The sequence below is a fragment of the Scardinius erythrophthalmus genome (assembly GCF_964197995.2).
Source record: "Scardinius erythrophthalmus genome assembly, chromosome: 17".
Lineage (NCBI taxonomy): Eukaryota > Metazoa > Chordata > Actinopteri > Cypriniformes > Leuciscidae > Scardinius > Scardinius erythrophthalmus.
Genome location: NC_138237.1, coordinates 17722819 through 17741467, shown reverse-complemented (window position 1 = coordinate 17741467; position 18649 = coordinate 17722819). Strand labels below are relative to the sequence as shown.

Here is an 18649-nt window from a genome sequence, read left to right as displayed (position 1 = left end):
GAGCTGCTGTAAAGCCAAAATAATCTCTGTTACACTCTCAGAAATAAAGGTACAGTGAGGGTACAATTAAGTACTTTAAGGTACAAATTTCACAAATGTGCCAGCAAAGGAACAAACATGTATTCAGCTGAGTACCAAAAAGTACCTTTCCAAAGAAAAGGGGTACACAATGAAATATGCATGGTGAAAGGTATATATGTACCCTTTGAAAAGGTACATTGTCATATAAAGTAATAGTTAAGGTACAACATTCACAAATGTACCATTAAAGGTCCTATCGTGTTCCCATTGGGTACTTAGAAGTACCTTTTGGGTACACATCCTGCAGGGTACAAAAAAGTACCTTATTCAAGTCAAAGGGTACACTTCATGTGGGGTACTAAGAAGTACTTTTCAAGTTACAGGGTACACAATCCTCTGGGGTAGCAGCTACTTATGTGTGCCTTTTCTAAGACTGATAGAGCCTTTGTCATAATTTGTAAATGTGGTATGCTGAATAATCCTCTGTGATAAGTGCATAATTATTATCACTATCAAGTTTCGTAAGTATTTTCATTCGTTTCTGCTAAGGGATTATTTACAGATTTATACTCGATTTTTATAATTATTATCATTATTGTTTTCATTTAAATAATTGTTGCATATATTGTGGGTTCTATTGGTTCGAATTAATTCAATAATATATTATTATAGTTAAGATAGATGTGTGTGCTTGGTTGTGTGTGCGTGGGCGCGGCTTGCGTGCATTTAGAGAAGGAGTTCTTCTCGCGATACGTTTCATTCAAGATAAAGCAAAGCTGATGGTCGCATCATTAATTAATATCATCCTTTACAGGTAACGAATGTATAAAATGTACACCATCATTGTTTTAGATCTTCATAAGAAGGACTGTTAATTGTATTATTTCTTATGTATATGAGACTGTTGAGTCTGTAAACTATAGTGTTAACGATCTGTGCTGCGAACATTGTTAGCAAACCTGGTGTGATTAGCGCGCGCGCGCCGCGAGTTATGCAGAGATAAAAATGTGGAGATAAAGTACCGAGTATAGTGTTATTCTGCATGTTTTATGTTTTCCTTTATTCATTAATTCTGTGATAAGTTTATTTCATGCTGTTTCACTGATAGTGAGTATGTATGTGACGTCATGAGTATGTAGGGTGAACTTGGATGTCAATGGCATGAATGGAATTTGAGTGTTTACAAGAGCAGCATGTAAACAAACTAATCTTCAGCGGCGAAATAAAAGCCTTTTATTGACGAGACCGGTCTGCGAGACCTCCAGCTCACAGCGGGGTCTCTGAGCAGGACTGGCCGAGCGACGAGCTAGCGGCTGGGGCAGGCGCCTGCTGGCTGTCACCTCACATTGAGCTTCTCAACTCCGAAAACTTTTAAGCAAATTGTCAATTTGGCATCAATTTTCACAAGACTGCCTATATTCGAAATCTAAACAGTTCTTTTCTCGCCTAAAACGTTCTCATAAGTGAATTTAGTGATGAATAAGATGGCGAAAATTGTTAAAATTGTCCTGTTGTTGGTCTGTCTAATATTATGACTGGCTGTTTTTTTCGCGCCGTTATTCGCGTTCTACGTCAGCGGTCACTTGACGCCTCTTTCTTTCACTCACTGTCAGTCGCTGGAGCCTGCAGGACCCTTTGCAGCTCAACAATGGCCCTGCCAACTTTATCATCAGATGAGCTGATCCAAACTTTAAAAGAAGATGGTTTAACTATGACAGAGATTGAAGTGCAGAAATTCAGAGGTGAGTACTGTCGTTAGCTAACGTAAAGTTACATTTAAGTGACACTTGCTGATTAAAGTTGGCTGCACGTTAGCTACAGTTAGATCGAACTAACATTTATATCGGGACTTATTTGTAAGTTTCCACTAACGTTCGTTAGCTAGTTGTAAAGATTGTAAAGAAAAAAGCATAATATTAGCTGACCTAGCTAACGTTTGCCAGCTTAGAGTTGGCTCGTTAGCTCGAGTTCCTCATACAGAAAAGTTGAGTTAAAGTTAAGTTGATGTCCAAATAGTGCTGCAGCTATGTAGATAATCAATTATGTAGGTGTTTAGTGTACGGGTATTGTATATTTATATGTTGAAGATGTTGGATGATGTTCGATTCCATTTGTGCACGTGGAACTCAGTTTAACGTTAGAAGATGGCGGCTATGTTGTGCACGTTAGAATAGACTAGTTGCATGTGGCCGCCATTTTGGACATCGGATCAGCGAGTGTGCGGTTAGACACTTCCAGTTTCGCGTTACGCCCGGTGCAGGTAGCCGGATAAAGCCGAAATGTATCTTTTATAGTTGTTTATAGAATCAATTATCACTTAAAATACTTCTAAGATCCATATTACTATCACACGAGCGAGTGGCAATTAAATGCACCGGCGTAATGCGACACACTCGCTGATCCGAAATCCAAAATGGCGGCCACGCGCAACTAGCCTATTCCCGGGTCTTCTCTATAGCAGTGTTTCTTAAACGTTTTTCAACATTGTAACTTACCCCCTTTGAATTGCTTTTTTAAGCCAAGTATCCCCTAACCAGTGCAAAACATTTTTGGTAGGACTTTTTTTAAAGAGGAAGAATACAAACAGCCTTTTTAAACAAAAACAAAAAAAAACATTTAAATGTTTTTTTTTTTCAAATGTAGAATCCATCACTTAATTCATTCATTAATATAGTATAATTATTGTAGGAATTATGCATGATGTATTTTTAAATCAGTATTTTTGCAAAAAAATTCACGTACTCCAAAGTATCCCTAGGGGTACACTACCAATATTTGAGAAACACTGCTCTACGGAACAAATGAAATCTGTGGGAATTTCTGAAATGTGGACAACCAGTTACTGTGTATATACCCATAATGCATGAGTAATGATCAAATTCCAATGTGCTATTTATTAATAGAAAATTTACTTTTTACTTAATAGAAAATGAAGTGGATGGAGAGACGGTACACCTGGGCTTAACTGACTCAATGCTGGACCATCTATTTAAAGGCTCGTTCAAAAAGCAGGCCAAGTTCCTTCAAATAGTACGAAAGATGCAAGAGCCTGGACACAGAGAGGCCTGTCCCACTCAAAGGAACACACAACCCAACATGGGTAGAGACTGTCCCGTAACGGCTACTCACAGCACAGGTAGCCCCCCCCCCCCCCCCCCCACCCCACAGCACTTCAATGTTATTAATGGAGAGTAGGGCTGGGCGATAAAACGATAGCGATAATTATCGTGATATAATTTTTCTCGATAAAACGATATCAAGAGGTCGATAAATGTTCGATAACGTTTTTGCGTTCCAAAAGCGTAACGAAACTCATTTGAACCGCGCGCCACACGGACCATTTATCCGCTCGGCTCAATGTCCAAACGGCAGCGTGAGCTCAGTAGAGCCGATGCGTTTACTCTGATCGGTCTCGGTCACGAAATCCAGTGAAAAGGAACACAATATAAAGGCAGATGAAACAGCGCTGACAAACAGGAGAAACACTGCGCAACGATAGTCATTTTCCGTCTACAAATTCCCATCATTTACCATGGATTTACTGTAACATTAGCCTAGTAATATTAACTGCATCATGAAAAGTGGGATATACATATTGAATTGTATTATATTATTAATGTAGACAATGTATTAAAGGACTAATGGAATATAATTACAGTATTTAATGTATAAAGCTATTTAATGTATATAAGTATATAAGCTAATGTATTTACTGGCTACTGTTTTTCATACAAATACCATAGAAACAGACCTGCCAACCTGTACGCATTTTGCGTAGCGGATACGCATTTTGACATCAAAGTACGCTGGTACGATTTGTTAGTCTAAACTACGCAAAAACCTGGTGACGCCTCTGCACGCGCAGTCCTCAAATCAAGCAACAGCAAAAGAAGAAGAGTTCGACCAATCATAGCGCTGGATTCATTCCCCAAATAGCAAGCGGGGATGATTGACAGATGCGTAAGGCCTATCATTAAAAAGAGACTGAAAATCGACACCAATAAAGAATCCCGCTCGATCCGCCTTCTTCTACTCCCGCGGCCCGCAGTCTGACTGATTTCATAAGCGAGGACAGTAACGTTACAGTAGTCACTGTACATCTGACTCCTGAAGGTAAACGGGCTGGGCTGGGCTCGATATGGAAAGTTGAAATATTGTACTGAGTTAACCTAATACTATGGATTCGATGATCACACGGATCGCATGGATTATTTTACTAATACTCCGTTCTTCATGGTCACTCAGAAAAAGAGGAAGACATCATTCAGCCACGCAAATAATAAAATGCTCAAGAAATACTGAACAATAAATCTTAATAAACTTGAAATCGCTATGGCTTCGTGATTATGAAAGTGATGTGATCATTTGTGGATTACGGATAAGCGCGAGTCTGGAGAAACAGGCGTTTATTAATTAATTCTCAGTGCTAAGTAGGGTGACCAGACGTCCCGAAAAATTCGGGACAGTCCCGAAATCTAAGCTGTTGTCCCGAATCCCGAATCCGGCCCTAATTGTCCCGAAAATTATACTAAAGCAAATTCTTGAGTAGTTATTGTCTGATAAAACATTAAAAACTGTCCGTGGAGGTTGAGTCGTCCTGCAGCCAGCCCCCGCCGGCTGCTTATTGGCTGCAGCATCTTTTTCTTTTTCTTTTTTTGAAGTTCAACAAAGATACCGTAGGCGCGAATTAAAATGCATTGATAAGCGAGCGCGAGTTGCCGCAACCGCGAGGACAGTGAATGTGCAGGAAAGGAGTGATTGATTGGTCGCGGCACTGTGTGCAAAAAAAAAAAACTTCGGCCTAATGTCTGATGTTGGGTTACACAAAGCAAATCATCTACACAATTATTTAGTTTTCTTATTTAATGACCGACAATTTCGTCATAATAATAATTTTGGCATAAGGCTTATTAGCGTTAGACTTTACTATAGCCTGAAATGTCTGATTTACGCACTGTTACAACAGTCTTTTTTTTTTTTGGTCACAATGACATTTGAGTTCATGATTTTAATATTGTTTTTTTGTGGCAGACTAAATATTAATGACAAACTGTTATTGATCTTTGAATAAAAATATGTTTGGTTCAGGTTTGAAAATTCATTTTATTATAGGCTATGTAGTCTAATATCATAGTAGGACTACCCCAAAACCTCCCCAAACAACGACCCCCCCCCCCCCCCCCCCCCCCGTCCCGTCCCGTCCCGTCCCGAATTTCAGCCAATCTCATCTGGTCACCCTAGTGCTAAGAAACGTAGCCTTCATGTGTTACGTTATTGTGTTAATAATAACTATAGTACCTAATTATGTTACATATTTATTTTGTATGAAAACTAGCTAGTTATGGATTAAAAAGTACCGTTGTATCAGTGCTGCGCGAGCTCTCTCACAAACACGGACGCGCGCACAGAGAGAAGATAATTGTAAAATTAAATTTGACGGGCTAAGTTTAAATTTTGTTCTTGCTTGTTTTTGTTTTTTGTTTTTTTTCTGTGAAAATGCCAGAAAGCATTTTGTATTATCCATCCTTGTTTTTAAAATTCGTTAAATGACGAACGTTTTAACAGCCCTTATATGTCGGATTTAAGTATTCAAGTATCTAACTTACCGGTATACTTGATATTCTTTTTAGAATAAGTGATTCGTTATGCTATTATTGGACTCCTGTCTATTTATTGTCAACTGTTTCCTATAATGTTTTGGCTAACATTTATTCAGCTAATGCGTGTCCTGTTTAAAATGCGCAATGTTCAAATGCAAAGACCACGTCACAAATAGAAGCCCTTTTCCCTGTGTTATTTAGTATCATATTTGGATATTGGAATAATAAATTAAGTAGCCTATCTTTTTTTTTTTTACAGTTTTATAGTGGTTTCTTAATTTTAGACTAGTTGACCAGCACACATTTTATGCAATGCAATATAATGCATGTGTGTCGTCGTCGCCGTCGTCGTCCACACCCCCACCCCCCCCCCCCCACCCCGTCGGTACGCAAAAAATAATTTCAAGGTTGGCAGGTATGTAGAAACCATAATGTTACATTTTGCCATGATAGTGAGGTGCTACAGGCTATGCCTGGTTTCATCTGTGGTAGTCATGATCTAAATGCGTGATACTGGATGACCAATGGTTAAGTTAAATAAAACTCAGAATCAGAAAAGTCAGTATTACATAAAAAAAAAAAATGATATGATATGTTCTGACAATAGAGTAGTTTAAAACCACAATTAACGCTCTGGTTTCTACAACTGTCACTTAGGAGCAAAAATCTGCCTTAAACTTGAAAGAAATAAAGATTTGACTTTTATCGTGATAATTATCGATATCGACTGATTTTTTATTTTTTTTGGCCATATATCGCCCAGCCCTAATGGAAAGGTGATTTATGAAGTAGTGTTGTCACAATACCAAAATTGTGACTTCGATATGATACCAGACTAAATACCTCAATATCGATACCATGGGGAAAAAAACTAAATCAGTAGTAGTAGTAATTGAAAAATATGACAGAACTTACAATTCATTGTTTTTTAAATTCATTTGAAAAAATTCTTCTTTTTGACCATTCCTTCCCCTTAAAATAAAATAATAATAATTGCATGCCATTGACATTATCAATCATGTTAACATTTGCTAACCTTTAACAATTCTGGTTAGGATGACCAAAATCTAATTTCATGAAACGAGTTATTTAATATTTTTTAAATGTAATTTTATAATTACAATATAGATATTTAATTTAATTGTATCTCTGCTATATGAAGGCAATATAATTATTTATTCTTACAGAGGACATGGACACAGAGGAGATCCACACTATTACATTTCAAGTGCTAGATGTTGATGCTGCTACGAGGTAAGTGTTGAGTTTCATTCAACTGCAACACCAACTCTCTTTTATTAAGCTCTTATACTTACCTGTTTTAAAGAAATCGAAACAAATCATTGTACTTTAAAGTGGCCGTGAGGGCCTCTCGGCTACCGTAGTACTTACTATAACGAACTAACAGACGTAAATTGTCTTTATTTTTTCTTGTAAAACTAGTTCTCAGTCCTTTGGGAGACTGCCTGATGTTTATGTCCTCCCATCATTCCCTAAAGAGCTTCAAGCAAAACTGGATGCCAAAGAGGAGGTCCAGAGAGTTCCACAATACAGGCACAAAATAATACGAGTATTGCATGAGACTGTTGCCATGTATACTATGTAAGTACTACTGGCTGTATTCTTTGTCCCGTGTGTGTGTTGTGTGTCTTGTTTTTTGTCTCTTGCTGCTCATTCTGTCTTTTGTTGGCACTGTTTCTGCTGGACTTGTCCATTCACCAATCCAATCCAGATGCTATATCTATCACTAATCATTTACTTTTACTGGTTTCTGTTCTAGGTATCCCACTCACACAGAGTATGTCAAGGTAGCCCAGGCATTAATCCGGAAATACCCATTCCTGAAGGATGTTACGGGAAATGGCTATGTAAGTAGCTTTGCTTAATGTACTCCATGATAAATATTAAACCATGTGAATGAACTCTGAAAGTCATTGTTGTCTAGCTAGCTTTGTTGTAGTCCTATCCTTCATCCTAATATGTGTGTATTAAGTCTCTGGAGTGACAATGGAAGCGTCCATATGCCAATCGACCGTTTCCCCGTTTATAGGAGCAATGTGACCACTCACCTGCAGCAGGTCTCTGAATAAAAGCACAAATGTTTACCTCAAAGCTTCCTCCAGACCTCCACCAATGAGGTGGGATAATTAATTAGTTAATATCCAGTCAGTTGTACAATTGATTAATCAGGTATGCCCTGGTCACTTATTCCAATAGTATAGGACAGGAAATGGTAGATGCAGTTTTACTTTCAGGAAGTAGTGGAGCTGGTGAATATAGCCTATAGGCTACTGTATATGGACACACATTTGAGCCTTGATTCCGCGACCTGCTGCAGGTGAGTGGTCATATTGCACATATAAACTGTGAAACGGTCTTTTGGCGTATGGACGCTTCCATTGTAACTCCATGGGACTAGCTTTGTTCATCCAAAGTGAGAGGTTTTGTTGAGTAATTTGGATTTATTTTTGTTGTTGAAATAAGCATACCTGGCACATGTCGCTGAAACGCAAATTCAAGACCGAACGTGCTCCACTTGTCCAAAATGATGAAGTGAAACTGATCAAAGAGAAGTTTGCCCATGGAACGAAGTCCAAGCTACCTGATGCTGAGAGTGCAAACACCTCTCTGAGAACCAAGCCACGATCAGTGAGTTGGATTTAAATAATTTTTGTTGTTTGATTGTCAAACAAGGGAGGGAAAGGGGGTGGGGAGTTGATTAGTCACATGTGCACAAGCCGTGGTAAGGGTCGAACTGTAAGGTCGTATCCTTACCTAATTTCTTGTCTCAGCTAGGGCTGTCGTGGTGAAGGAATTTCCCTTGCGGTAATTTTGAGTGGCTCAATAGCGCGATGTGCCATTTATTTATTTATTTATTTATTTATTTATTTATTTATTTGATTTATTTATTTGATTTATTTATATTTATTTGTTGCTATATAAATAAGTGTTATGATGTGGTCAGCATGCACAAAAACTAGTACATTTTCAGTAATGTAACCGAAACTAAACAGTGTCTATCTGCGCATTGAAAGGCTGTCACTCAGCACGCAGTTACAGTGGGAACAGCCTGTCTTTGATTCATATAACCGTTCGTTCAACGAACACGTTCAAAAACGCTGATTCATTTAAAGATAGTGATGAAACAAGGTGTTACTTTATTTTTAACTTTGAGCTCCACTTTTCAAGGCTCAGCTTACCGCGTCGCATGGGTAACGCTGAAGCTGATGCGATTTAATGTGTGGCTTTCTGATTTTTGTTTCCCGCGGCTTCCTCACGCTGTGGAATGCTGACCAGCGCTGTCACTGATGCCAGGGACATATTCAACATATTTCGCTTTCCTTGGACACAGCAACCTTTTCACAAATCTATATGACTTTACCTCATAGACAGACGCAGGTAATCGCACGCAATCCGTCGATCATTCGTCGGTCTATTTAGGCTTAAGTGCAAATTCACAAAGCCTCTGTACAAATCACCATGATAAAAAAAGTCTCGTTATCATTATTAACTTATTTAACATTCAATATATGTGAGCGAAGTTCAAAACAAGAAGGGTATTATTGCCTTATGAAAAAAGAAAATGCGAATATTGCGGTGTGCTGCGATTACTTGCATTCCTCTGCGGTTGGCTTGTCAGTAGCGCGGTACTGCAATATTGCGGTTATCGCAACAGCCCTAGTCTCAGCTAAACATACCCCCCCCTGCCTGTCTCTTTCTTTCACTCACCTCTCCTCCTCTCTTTTTTCCCCCTCTCTTAGAATACAGAAGTCAGATCTCTCAGTCTCTGTCCCACACTCCCCTGGCCTGATCCTTTTTTTAATTTTTCTGTTCTGTTACTATTTTGGTCAATAGGAACTTGATGTTCTTGGGGAAGATGCATCTTCAATCGCTGGTCATGTTAAGATTCTGCAAACACAATACAGCAAGGCGCAGCCAGACACTGTGATTGTACGCGACCTAATGCAGAGAACTTTAGCATGGAGGCAAAAGGAGATTGCAGAAGGAATGAGTGTTGAGGACACTGTGAAGAAATATCCCTTCTTAAAGACACCCTCAGGAGTAAGTGTTAAAAGTTAGATGTACCCTAGAACAACAAGACCTTTATAAAAACATTTAAATAAGTCTTGACTTTGTAAACATGGTTTGTTTAAACAGAGCTAGTATAGTCTAGAATTATACTCCACTTCGCATTCTCTTAACCCCCCCATAGCATGTTAAAATACTCTGTAATCCCCTTTCCCTCATGGTCAGGTGCTTACTTGTCTTTGTCTTTCTGCAGCTGTTGGAGGAGGTGGGTCGTATCCACTCCACAGCGAGCATTAGCTTCACTGATGGCTTTAACCAGATTGTTCCCAAAGTACTTGCCCTGGCTCAAGGAAAATCTCCACTAGTCAAACAGTACTTGGAGGCCAGAGAAGAAGCGCTTACCGAGGATCTACCAGGTACTTACAAAACGCTTATTATGAGTGTACTCACACAAATCAGTAGACAAAGTGCATTTTGAGATGATAATCAGATTTTGTGTTTGTATAAGCTACTGGATGCCTAAAATTTCCTTCAGGATGAATAAAGTATCGATTTTTCATGATTCTCTTCTAGGAATGGACTTCAGAGCGGCACTAATCCTCCTGCCAATCATTTTTAAAGAGAGTGTGGATCATCACATTATGATGGGAGAGGTATGGATCTCTAGCACTCTAGTGTTTTGTATTTTTTTTCTTTTTTGGGGGGGGGGGGGAAGGAATGATAGGATAGGATCGGATCGGATCGACTATCTCTTTTTCTTTTACCAAACATGTGTTTGCATCCCTGTCTACTTTGCTGTATTCTTCAGGGTGAACACAACACACCATACCCAATTGTCCAGGTGACCCAAGAAGACTGGAAGTCCACATTTGAGGGACGAAGCTCCTGTTCCCTGAAGGTAGACAGGGTCGAGGTGTGTGAAGGCATGAAGGTAGAGGAAGCCATGATCTCCTCGTTTTATTCATATTTTGTTTTCAATCTTGAATACCAACCCAAAAACAAGAACACTCTGACATTTCTCCAGCGATGTATTGCGAAAATTAATGTGAAGGGAGACCGGCCTCTGCCGACGACTGTAACCAGAGTTATAAACCACCTCTTCTAAATGCCTCGTTTACACCCACGTTTACACCAGTGCCCTAAGTGCCAAAGAAAAACTTTCACTCTTATGAAGTTGGTCCAACATGTGGGACTAACTCATGCCCATGAGGCAGGCTTCTCGATCACATGTGGACTCAATGACTGCCAATCCACTTTTTCTAGTTACCCATCTTTCAGATGTCATGTTTATAGAAAACATAGAGCTTGTATTTTACCTGCTAGTGAGGAGCCTGCTAGTGAGGAGCCTGCTAGTGAAAACCCTGCTTCTGAAGATGAACATGAGCATGTTATGTGTGATGATGCAGATGTCCAAACCCCCCCTTGTATGGACACACTTTTATATAACTTTAAAAATAATCTTTGTAGCTTCATCCTAAAATGCAGGGAAAAAAACAATTTACCAGAATCAGTTCAGCAGGAAATTCTTAGTGATGTAAACTTTTTATTTTGTTTTTTTAAGGAGAATTACGATGAATTTGTATCTTATCATCTTAAAGAAAATGGTTTTGATGTCAAAGGATGTCCTGAACTTCAGCAGGTTTTACAGTCCAATGATTTTTTTGAGGAAGCATCAAAAGAGTTCTCTTCTCAGTTCAAATTGAAAGAATACTGTAAGTCAATGTTAGACTTGACTGAACCAGTTCAATACACTTTAAGAGGGTCTACAGGACATAAAATAGGTAGCTTCTCCTATGTTCCCATTTCTGATGTTTTAAAAAAATATTGTTCTCATGAGGATGTATGGGATGACATAGTGTCTGTAAATATTGAAGATGAACAGGTCTTAACTGACTTTAGTGATGGATTGTACTATAAAGAGCATCCTTTCTTTAGAGAATATCCAAATGCATTACGACTGCATTTTTATGAGGATGAATTTGAGGTAGTAAATCCTTTGGGATCAAAGAAAACAAAACACAAACTGTGCGCCTTCTACTACACTGTAGGTAATGTACATGGAAGGTACAGGTCTCAAGTGAAGCATATTCATTTAGCATTACTGGTGCGCTATTCCTATTTAAAGGAGTGTGGCTTAGAAGTTATCCTAAAGCCACTGCTAGATGATCTTAAAGTGCTCTCAACAGATGGGTTCACCCTCACTGTTGGTGGGGTTGAGCAGAATGTCCATGCAGCCCTAGCTACCATTTCAGGTGATAACCTTTCAGCTCACATGATTGGAGGATACAGTATGTCATTTAACTCAGGAAGAGTTTGTAGACATTGTATGGGAACATATACAGATATAAAAGAGAAATTTCAGGAAGATAGTTATGTTTTAAGAACATCTGACATTCACCGGTATCACCTGGAATGTATCCAGCAAAATCCTGACAGTAGAGTAACATATGGGGTACAGTGTAGTTGTCCGTTTAATGTGCTTCCTTATTTTGATGTTACGAAGTCCTTACCTCCAGACATAATGCATGACATGTTAGAGGGTGTCATACCTTTAGTTTTGAAACTTGTCCTGTGCCAAGCTCATAAAGAGAAACATATTAGCATACAAGAGGTGAACGAAGAGCTGCAGAGAATGACAATAGGTCAAAATGATAGAGCAAATAAGCCAGTACAGTTGTCTGAAAGATTACTACAAAAAGGAGGCATTGTGGGCTCGGCATCTCAGAAATGGTGCCTTTTTAGACTTATTCCTTTTTTGATCGCACATCGTATACCTCCTGAGTGTCAATATTGGCGTGTGTACCTGTTGTGCCGAGAAATTGTAGATATTGTTCTAGCTCCAACGGTGAGAAGAGAGAACCTTCCTCTTTTAGATGTACTTGTGCAAGAATTTTTGACAGAGTTGAAAGCTGTATTTGGAAATGTTATTACACCGAAGTGCCATTATTTAATTCATTATTCTAGATTAATTTCAATGTTTGGGCCTCTTCGTTCTCTCTGGTGCATGAGGTTTGAAGGCAAACACCAATATTTTAAGAATATTGCAAGTAATTGTCGTAATTTCATTAATATAGCTTCCACTCTGAGCAACCGTCACCAGTTAAAACAATGCTGGGAGTTTTCTTCAAATAATTTCTTAGATGATTTTGAGAAGGTACCAAGAAGCAGTACTAGCACTCCATTTTGTTCTTTACCACTTACTCTCCAGTGTGCTCTAGAGCAATATTTTACTGATGTTTCTTTTAGTGAAGATAAAGTTATTCAACGTGTTTCAGAAGTAACCGTTAACAATGTCAAGTATGCCACACAAGATGTTTTTGTTTTGGATGTGTTGCATGGTGAGAGAATTCCTCTTTTTTTCCAAATGAAATACATTTTTAATGTGGAAACTACATGGGTTTTTTGTGGAAAACTGATATATCCAAAGTATTTTAGCCAGCACTTTTATGCTTATTCAGTCAAATTTGACCTGGAATGGACTGTGATACAGCCTGGGGCAGAGCTAGATTTTAATGCCCTTGATATATATACAGTTGATGGTGATATCTTTGTGGCAATGAAATACTGTGTGTAAGAATTATTGTACAAATATTTTAGCACTTTCATGAATTGACTAATCTTTTGATGTTGTCTTTCTCTTTAAAGGATTAGTTCACCCCAAAATGAAAATTTCCTAATACACTGCTCAAAAAATATAGGGAACACTTAAACACAATGTAACTCCAAGTCAATCACACTTCTGTGGAATCAAACTGTCCACTTAGGAAGCAACACTGATTGACAATCAATTTCACATGCTGTTGGGCAAATGGAATAGACAACAGGTGGAAATTATAGGCAATTAGCAAGACACCCCCAATAAAGGAGTGGTTCTGCAGGTGGTGACCACAGACCACTTCTCAGCTCCTGTGCTTCCTGGCTGATGTTTTGGTCACTCTTGAATGCTGGCGGTGCTTTCACTCTAGTGGTAGCATGAGACGGAGTCTACAACCCACGCGAGTGGCTCAGGTAGTGCAGCTCATCCACGACGGCACATCAATGCAAGCTGTGGCAAGAAGGTTTGCTGTGTCTGTCAGCGTAGAGTCCAGAGCATGGAGGCGCTACCAGGAGACAGGCCAGGACATCAGGAGACGTGGAGGAGGCCGTAGGAGGGCAACAACCCAGCAGCAGTACACGCTACCTCCGCCTTTGTGCAAGGAGGAGCACTGCCAGAGCCCTGCCAAATGACCTCCAGCAGGCCACATGTGCATGTGTCTGCTCAAACAGTCAGAAACCGACTCCATGAGGGTGGTACGAGGGCCCGACGTCCACATGTGGGGGTTGTGCTTACAGCCCAGCACCGCGCAGGACGTTTGGCATTTGCCAGAGAACACCCAAGATTGGCAAATTCGTCACTGGCGCCCTGTGCTCTTCACAGATGAAAGCAGGTGCTTTCACAGTGCTTTTCACAATTCGCCACTGGCGCCCTGTGCTCTTCACAGATGTTGCAGGCAGCAGAACGTTCTCCACGGCGTCTCCAGACTCTGTCACGTCGGTCACATATGCGCCCTGTGATCTTCACAGATGAAGAAGGTTCACACTGAGCATGTGAAAGAGTCTGGAGACGCCGTGGAGAACGTTCTGCTGCCTGCAACATCTGTGAAGAGCACAGGTGCTTTCACAGTGCTTTTCACAATGCTTTTCACAATTCGCCACTGGCGCCCTGTGCTCTTCACAGATGTTGCAGGCAGCAGAACGTTCTCCACGGCGTCTCCAGACTCTTTCACATGCTCAGTGTGAACCTTCATCTGTGAAGATCACAGGGCGCATATGTGACCGACGTGACAGAGTCTGGAGACGCCGTGAAGAACGTTCTGCTGCCTGCAACATCTGTGAAGAGCACAGGGCGCCAGTGGCGAATTGTGAAAAGCACTGTGAAAGCACCTGTGCTCTTCACAGATGTTGCAGGCAGCAGAACGTTCTCCACGGCGTTTCCAGACTGTCACATGTGCTCAGTGTGAACCTGCTTTCATCTGTGAAGAGCACAGGGCGCCAGTGACGAATTTGCCAATCTTGGGTGTTCTCTGGCAAATGCCAAACGTCCTGCGCGGTGCTGGGCTGTAAGCACAACCCCCACATGTGGACGTCGGGCCCTCGTACCACCCTCATGGAGTCGGTTTCTATCTGTTTGAGCAGACACATGCACATGTGGCCTGCTGGAGGTCATTTGGCAGGGCTCTGGCAGTGCTCCTCCTTGCACAAAGGCGGAGGTAGCGTGTACTGCTGCTGGGTTGTTGCCCTCCTACGGCCTCCTCCACGTCTCCTGATGTCCTGGCCTGTCTCCTGGTAGCGCCTCCATGCTCTGGACACTACGCTGACAGACACAGCAAACCTTCTTGCCACAGCTTGCATTGATGTGCCGTCGTGGATGAGCTGCACTACCTGAGCCACTCGCGTGGGTTGTAGACTCCGTCTCATGCTACCACTAGAGTGAAAGCACCGCCAGCATTCAAGAGTGACCAAAACATCAGCCAGGAAGCACAGGAGCTGAGAAGTGGTCTGTGGTCACCACCTGCAGAACCACTCCTTTATTGGGGGTGTCTTGCTAATTGCCTATAATTTCCACCTGTTGTCTATTCCATTTGCCCAACAGCATGTGAAATTGATTGTTAATCAGTGTTGCATCCTAAATGGACAGTTTGATTCCACAGAAGTGTGATTGACTTGGAGTTACATTTTGTTTAAGTGTTCCCTATATTTTTTGAGCAGTGTAATTTACTCACCCCAATTCCATCCAAGATATCCATGTCTTTCTTTCCTCAGTGGGAGAGAAATTTTGTTTTTTGAGGAAAACATTTCTGGATTTTTTTTCTACCAATTGACTTCATTGGTTACCATCGTTTTTAAGTCCAAATCAATGCAGTTTCAAGAGTCTTTGAAGTGTTTAAACGGGCTGTACGAGATCACAGCTGGATATCTTGGATGGCATTGGGGTGAGAAAATTATTAGGAAATTTTCATTTTGGGGAGAAATAATCCGTTAAGCATACAATGAACACTCACAGTAGCTCATAGTAGTTTAAAGCGTTATGTTATGTTATGTTATGTTATGTTATGTTATGTTATGTTATGTTATGTTATGTTATGTTATGTTATGTTATGTTATGTTATGTTCTTGCACTGCAGTAAGTAATGCGTTCATAAAGTGATTCTGCAGTAATTAATGCATTCATAAAGTGATTCTCTAAAGTTGCTTAAGTGAAAAACTTTGTTTATTAAAGTTTATTGCAAACGAAGATTGTGGTGTGCGGTCGTTATTCTCTTTCCAGTATTTTAATTTTTACAGTTTAACTTCTTTTAAATCATTGATTGTGGGAAAACAAAACATTGCTTTCTTTTGCTCTCATTCTTTTCTATTAATCAAGGACATTTTTGCCACTTTATAGGTACAATGGCATCGTCGCTGGGGTGGTACCCCTAACGAGAACAAATTGGTACCATCTAATTGGGTACCTTTTTGTACCAGTGGATTAAGGTACAAATGTATTGCTAAGGTACCAAATTGTCTCTCAAAAGGTACAGTATAAAAGGGTACAACTCTGTACCTATGGTAAGGGTACCATTGCTGTACCTCGGGGGTACCACCTCAGCGACGAGCCATTTGTACCCTAGAAGGTACATATTTGTACCTAAAAGGCACAAACTGTAGGGGTACTTCTTTGTACCCATTAATATGGTACAAGTTTGTTCCCCTTGGTGGTACTGCCCCAGCGACGAGCATTTGTACCTTTTTTTTGTCTTTTCTGTACCTTTATTTCTGAGAGTGTACTTTAATTTCCTATTATCACTGTAAAACTGCTTTGAAATAATACATTGTTAAAAGCCCTAAATAAATGAAGGTGACTTGACTTCACTTGACTTGACATGTCAACTGCGCTTCATTGCTTTATCATGGACAGAACATCCATCATTTAAGATGAACAACAAAATCTGATCTCAGGCTTCACATTTTCCACATTGGAAAATCTCCTCTCACGAGCAAGACTGCTAAATGAAACTAGGATCCACTTGATCTTCATCATCACATTCTTAGCACAGCAGAAGTCTTCTCTTGCAAATGTTTTAACACTTTTTAATTTGTTTCACACATTTTTCACACCCTATGTCAAAACAGTTACCACAGATCTCATTGAAAGACCCCAAACTCTATTGGATTCACTGTGTTGAACAAAAGGAAAAATCTATTCACATCTCTAATGCACCTGTGTGAAACTTGTTTGCACAACTCTTCAATCAGCAATCAGTCCTCATCCATCCATAAAAGATGCCATCTCTGTGTTGCTATTTGCAAGTATGGATCAAAGGGCCAAAGGCATGGAAGGAGAGCGAGAGGCCATGGCAGAGGGGCCCGAGGAAGAGGAGTTTCAAATGAAATTTGACCAACAATTATTGACCATGTCATCAATCATGGCTTGTCCTTTAGAGAGGCTGGACAAAGGGTCTCATTCTGAGTCGGAGCACTGTGGCATCTATTGTCAGGCTTTTTCGGAATGAGAACAGGTAAGTCACAGTGTTACTGTCTACCACTGTGTATTTCAGCTTTACTGTTGCCCAGTTAGCAGAACAAACTGTCTACAGTAATGCAGATGTTTCATCAATCCCATTTATGTGACTGTCATAATGTCAATTTTAACATGCTTTTTGCTTTTACTTTATAGAATCCACACACTACCACACACTGGTGGCAGAGGAAAGATCTTTAGTGTTGAAGAGGAGTATGCCATTGTAGATATGGTTGTGGCAAACAATGATATCAGACTGTGTGAAATCCAGGCAGCAGTAATTGCAGATCAGGGAGCATTAAACCAACAGTACAAACCTGACCAAAATCACCTTTTGTGTTCAGGAAAACAAAACAAAAAACAAAGGGATCAAACAACATGAAGGTGAGTAAATAATGACTCAATTATTTGCTTGGGTTCACAAACCCTTTAGTCACTATTTTAACCCGCCGGCGCGATAGGCTCGTTTTTTTCCGTATGAGTGCAAAAAAAAAAAAATTTAATTTTTATCTTATATGCTTGTTATACATCAATCAATCCTGTTGTGTTTTGTTTTGTGTGTGTGCTCATAATAAAAACAAAGTGTTGTGCTTTTCGCTAAATAAAGAAAAATAAACATGATGCGAGTTCTGCTTACTCTCCGTCAGTGAAGTCAATTCTGAAACGCGTCCGAAAATGAACTGTAACTCAGCGAATACTCAGTCAAACAGGCATACAGACACACAGGCATGAAGCTTGAGTTCTCTTCTTTTAAATGAAGTAATTTTTATAAAAAACAAATATTCACAGTTTATATAATATGTATGTAAAGAGAGAGATGTCAGTCGTTCTCATCTCAGCTAATTAAGTTTTAATGTGACTCCGCCTACGGAGACCGTGCTGTTCAAACGCAAATGTGAGGCGATCCATACAAACCTGTGAAACGCCCACATCCGCTGGATCAAGGCCGGTGAAACACTGGATGCGTGGCGTAAGCGTCTCAGCTGCGTGGCGTGTCCGTTTTTATTTCGGCTCCCATGTTAACAGTTTAGAGTTTGCACACTGCCTGTGTGAGACGCACGTCTCAGGCGCGGCACGAGCCGCGTGGAAAACGCGTGCATTCTAGAAATAGAACCAACGCCTATTTTTCACGCGACACGCAAGCGTCTTGGAAGCGTTTCCATGCAAAATTGAATAGGAAAATCTGTTTATTTGTCATTTTGACACGAATACATATTAATAAATGTCCTTTTGATGTTTAAAAGTGTCTAGGTTTTGACATAAATGCAAATATAAATGTAATTTTACAAAATATGATCAATTTTCAAATACTGCTGTATTGAATGAACAGCTTTTAGCAAACTCTATTGCTATACTGAGATGAAGAATATATACAGTACTGTATGTATTTTGTCAAAAATAAAGTCATCAACTAACTAATGAATCCTTTACTTTGAAATACGTATGATAAAATGTATAC

At 40.0% G+C, this 18649-nt stretch overlaps 1 protein-coding gene across 1 annotated transcript; it reads left to right on the top strand.

Moving 5' to 3' along the window:
* Positions 1–1669: 1669 nt before the first annotated feature.
* On the top strand, positions 1670–13301 carry LOC308706063 (sterile alpha motif domain-containing protein 3-like; the record flags this gene model as incomplete). The annotated part of the gene is made up of 11 exons (XM_081391448.1): positions 1670–1763; positions 2948–3157; positions 6809–6875; positions 7065–7223; positions 7402–7489; positions 8106–8270; positions 9477–9683; positions 9904–10066; positions 10224–10303; positions 10459–10581; positions 13296–13301. 11 exons carry the CDS (start codon positions 1670–1672, stop codon positions 13299–13301), a joined length of 1362 nt encoding a protein of 453 aa, XP_081247574.1.
* Positions 13302–18649: the final 5348 nt, after the last annotated feature.